The sequence below is a fragment of the Varanus komodoensis genome, unplaced genomic scaffold, assembly GCF_004798865.1.
Source record: "Varanus komodoensis strain SLA01 unplaced genomic scaffold, ASM479886v1 scaffold539, whole genome shotgun sequence".
Classification (NCBI taxonomy): domain Eukaryota; kingdom Metazoa; phylum Chordata; class Lepidosauria; order Squamata; family Varanidae; genus Varanus; species Varanus komodoensis.
The window spans coordinates 16,172-21,173 of record NW_025336141.1 but is presented as its reverse complement, the minus strand read 5'-3'; the positions used below and the strand labels follow the sequence as shown (position 1 = coordinate 21,173).

Below are 5,002 nucleotides of genomic sequence, written 5' to 3'. Positions count from 1 at the left end.
GCAGTCCAACAAACTCCAGGAGGTCACACACTCCCCACCCCTTTTTAACAAAAAGAGTTTTCTCCTAATGCTTATGATGTGCACATGTGTGTCTCTCCTGCGACCCATCCCACCAAGATTTGAGTGCCAGGAACTTTATCTTCTGCTCAATGTCCAGATGAGCCAGAAAAGCTGCCTGAGTCAAAAGCTGTCCCCCTCTGCCTTTGGGATTGCGATCTTGCTGTGATGCTGATCGGATCCTAGCACACAGTCTGTGGCTTGCCTACAGAAAGTCTAGGGCCTGATCCCTAGCATCTCTGAGTGTGTTCAAAGGCTCTCAGAAGGCAGGGCTTGGGAAAGTGCTTCTTGCCTGAGATCTGGACAGCCACTGCAAGTCAGACTGGGTAGAACTGAGCTAGCTGGACCCAGGGCAGCAGTTCATCTTCCCATGAAGGGAGGCATCAAACCTCTCATCACCCAAAACTAGGATGGTGTCTGTGGCCAATTGTGCCAACAACAATTTCACTCAGTATTTAAATACCCTCTTCAAGCAATCAAACAGCTTCACCCACGTTATCTCAGTAATGGTTCCAGCTCCCCTGTAAGGTAGGCCACGGAAATTTATTCTCATAGCCCAGATCCAGGTCTAAGAGATGGCACAGTGTCTTGCTGCAGAGTTCATCATCAAGAAGTGGCTTGGATCTGCTCATTGCTCACTCTTCACTATTTTCTCTCCACCAAAGCTGCCTAAGTGTCTCCTTTCAGCCAGTCACCACACAACTCTTCTTCACTGCTATCATCAAGAGATGAGGCCACTGGTGGGGAACACTGTCCATAATGGTCTGGACCCTCCAGGCTTGCCTCACCTGAGCAGGGTGGAAGCCAGGGTAAGATGGGGCTAGTGTTTCCCCTGGAATGAGATGCAGCATCCCAGCAGAAACAAGAAGCCAGAGGGGTGACCTCCACTGCGGTGGACTTTGAGAAGACACTTCCTATTCTGCTTTGGCAGAAGGGGTCCCCAGTTGGCCCTGTGGGAGCTGCCCCCTCATCTTTCTCCTCCTCCTCCTCCTCCTCCTCCTCCATGTCAAAGCAAAGTCTATCTTTGCGAGCCTTATTCATCACTTCTGAGACAATCTGTTCCAGGCGACTCCTGGGAGCTTGCACATTAGACGTCAGAGGGCTCTCTCCTTCTCGGGGTGAGGTGTACAAGCACATCCTAGAAACAGCTCTTCGCAGGCGCTGGAAAGGAGATGAAGCTTGGGGTTCACAGGGAATGTTCCAGGAATCAGGAATTTCTGACAAGGCCCAGAAGAAGTGGACAGGTGAAATCTTCTGCACGGGTGTCTTAGACACATACGAATAGAGGCAGAAGAAAGCATCAGCCATTGCAGCCAGAGTCTGCACTTGCCTGAACCGGGCTGTGAAAGGAAGGGTGAGAAGGATCAGAGGAAGCAATAATCAGGCAGTTAAGAAGCATCCAGAACATCCAGTTCTCATATCCTTGTGAGACCACATAACCAAGCACAGGATGCATTTTCCACACCAGTAGGCAATGGCATCATCTCACCACCAGGGGGCAGCAGAGCAAGGGAATAGCAACAAGGTCAGATGGGATAGAAAGCCAATCCCCAACTTAATATGGTCAAGAGGACTATCTAGACTTGCAGGTGTTGAACATCAGGCTCATGGGCCTGATCCAGACAACCTGGGATCGCAAACAGTTCAGCAGATGGCCCCACTCCCTTTCCCCTGACCACCAACTGTTTGGTGGTTTCCTGACTTGTCTCCATGTGTGCAAATGTGTATTCCCATTCTCCAGAAACTGACATTCTTTCTCAGGGTGTTGTGACTAGCAGCAGAAATATGGCCCTCAAGATATGGTTCCGGAGAGCTGAGAATACAACTCTCATCCCGAAAAGTTTTGACACTTCTGACCCAGCAGTGGCCCATTGTCAGTCCTTAGAATGTCAAACTGAATCCCAGAGTGTCTGTGCCACCTCACCCACATTGGAGCCACCTGCTTCGACTACCCTTATCTGAAGGTAGAAAACTCTCAGGTGTCTCAATATGAGGGAAGAGAACCAAGATGTTTTACTCTAAATGAAAGCAGACTTTTTGGTTTCATCCTCATTTCTCCCTTCCAGAAAGAAGGTAGAATTCTATCAAGAGGCCAGCCTTTTTCCCAGCCTTTGCTCTCTCCATGGGCTGGAAGCCAAGTCTCTCCTTCCTAGGTTTTGCATAGCAGACATAAACAATCACCTTTCCTAACATTCTTCCTATCTTTGCTGCTGCTGCCCACTTTGGCTTCCAGGTTTTTTCTACCTCCCTCTTGTCTGAGCAAAGGTGTCAGTTCAGCCCTAGTTGGGCTGCAGGCTGGAAGATCTATACTCTGACTGGTGGAGGCTCCTCAAGATCTCCGAGGACTGAGGCCTTTTCTATCACCTACTACCTGAGGTCCTTTCAGACCAAAGAAGTTTGTCGTTAAACCCAAGACTTCTGCATGGAAAGTCTGTGCTCAAGTCTCTTCACTAAAGCTTCCCCCTAAGTCAGAGGCATGCCTTGCCCTCTTGGATCACCACTCTAGAACCATAAATGATAGAAGTGTATGGCACCTACAGGCCAACATCAGGCAAGGGTCCTCCATCTCAATCCGTTGCACCTGGGATCTCAGGAGAAGCTGGAAATCAATGCCCTGAGCCTGGGATGGGACAGCGAAGAACCGAGCTGGGATCCAAGATGCAGCCTCCATCTCCTCCTGCATGAAGCCCAGGTTGCAGAGGATGGTCTCAGCATCAACCTCACAGAGGTCCAGCACCTCTGAGATACTGCAGAGAAGAGCAAGAGATGAGGTGGAAAGTCAGTGGAGTGATTTCCCAACCAATCATTAAATGTTAATTTCAATCATTTGCTGCTGTGGTTGTTTCAGATAATAGCCATGCAGGGACAGACAGGGATGCCCATGAAAAGAAGCCATGGTTTACTGCTGGGTTGTGAGCTGTGGATTGCCCATGGTTAACAACCCATACTTTGTTAGCACAGCTGGGTTCAGACAACTTGCTAACTCAGGTTTCAACAACAGCCCATGATTCAATTATAACCCGCACTGAATCCATACCCAGTCCAACCATGGAGACACACGGAGGCACATAAGTTCCAAAGGTTCTTTCCCAAATCAATTCTGACATGCCAATATAACCTAATGGTCAATGGCACTGCCAGCCACTACATGTCTGATCAGAAGTAAGGCACAGTGGATTCAATGTGACTTACTCTAAGGCAAGTGGATGTTAGCCTTATGTCCATTGTAGGAAAAACAATGGAAAGGCTCATAATAGAGAGAGATCTAGTGATGCTAGATAGGGAAGGGAGGCTGCCAGCCACACAACACGACTTCCGCAAAAACAGGTCCTGCCAGACAAACCTTGTGGAATTCTATGACAAGGTTTCAAGATGGCTGGATGGAGGGGATGCAGTGGATGTGGTATACCTGGATTTCAGCAAGGCCTTTGACAAAGTGCCCCGTGATATCCTGGCGGAGAAACTGAGTTTTGGGATACACCAAAGCACTGTCCGGTGGATTAGGGCATGGTTGACTGACCAAAAGCAGAGGGTAACCATTAGTGGGGAATCATTGGGATGGCAGCCAGTGACAAGCGGGGTCTGTTTAATCTTTTCATTAACAATATGGAAGAAGGGGTGAACAGTCTGCTGATCAAATTTGCAGACGACACTAAAACTGGATCAGTGGCCACAACTGAGGAGTCGATACTCCACATCCAAAAGGATCTGGACAGACTATGGAAGTGGGCAGGAGACAACAGGATGGCATTCAATGTGGATAAGTGCAAGGTCTTGCACTTGGGCCATAGGAATAGCTGTCATAAGTACAGGTTAGGTGACAAGTGGCTGGAGAGCAGCACTTGTGAAAAGGACCTCAGGGTGCTGGTTGACTGCAGGCTAAACATGAGTCAGCAGTGTGATGAGGTGGTCAAGAGGGCAAATGCCACCCTTGGTTGCATAGCCAGAAGTGTGGCTTCTAGATCAAGAGAAGTATTACTACCACTCTACACGACTCTAGGGTGCCCGCAACTGGAGTATTGTGCTCAGTTTTGGGCCCCTCATTACAGAAAGGATATAGCCAGGTTGGAGTCAGTGCAGCGTAGGGCCACAAGGTTGGTGGCCGGTTTGCAGGGGATGGGGGGTGAGGCGAGACTGAGGGAACTGGGTCTCTTCAGCCTGGAGAAGAGGAGACTCAGAGGGAATATATTGGCGACATACAGGTACGTGAGGGGATGTCACACGGAGATGGGTAGAGACCTGTTCTCCCCTGCAGAGGAAGGCAGGACATGCTTCAACGGAGCAAAGCTCAGGGAGCCAAGGTTCTATTTGGATGCCTGGAAGCACTTCCTGACAGTCAGGACCCTGAGGGTGTGGAATGGGCTTCCACAAGAGGTCGTTGAGGCCCCATCTGTGAGGGTGTTCAAAGATAGGCTGGACATGCACATGGTTGGCATGTCGTGAGCGGAGCCGGCTGTCAGACTAGATGGCCCAGGAGGTCCCTTCTGACTTGCTCTGTTTCTAGGTTTCTATGTTATGTTTCTAAGTGGAGGTACAGGATTGCAGCCACAGACTTTATTTCTGCTTAACTCTGTCCCTGTTTTTCCTGCTCCCGCCACCACCCCCTGGTCAGATTCCTGGCCCCTCCTGTGCTTACCCCATTGAGTTGTACTTAAAGTCAAAGGGCATATAAGAGCATCTTGATTAACTATTTCCTGCTTACCCCACCCTTCCTTCAGACAGTTACAGGCAGCCTGCATGGGCTTTTCCCTCTTCCAATGTTATCCTCCCAATCAGAGCCAGAGTCAAAGGTGGGCATGGCTGAGGATCTGTTGTGGCCCACCAGGGGGACATTGGCAACTGCCCCGAAGCTGCCCCCTTCCTCACTCCTGCAAGTTGCTCATTCATCCCCCAGACAAGGGTGATGGTGGGAAGGCAAATAGCAGATAAACATAGAAACATAGAA

General features: G+C 49.7%; 1 protein-coding gene across 1 annotated transcript in view; it reads right to left on the bottom strand.

Annotated features, from left to right (window-relative positions):
* Positions 1-581: 581 nt before the first annotated feature.
* TESPA1 (thymocyte expressed, positive selection associated 1) overlaps positions 582-5,002 on the bottom strand; it is a 20,017-nt gene continuing 15,596 nt past the window's right edge. Inside the window, exons 6-7 of the mRNA XM_044448163.1 lie at positions 2,596-2,804; positions 582-1,397 (exon numbers count right to left, since the gene is read on the bottom strand). Of these exons, the coding sequence (XP_044304098.1) occupies positions 727-1,397; positions 2,596-2,804 (880 nt within the window). The 3' untranslated portion in view covers positions 582-726. The remainder of the gene's footprint in view (positions 1,398-2,595; positions 2,805-5,002) is intronic.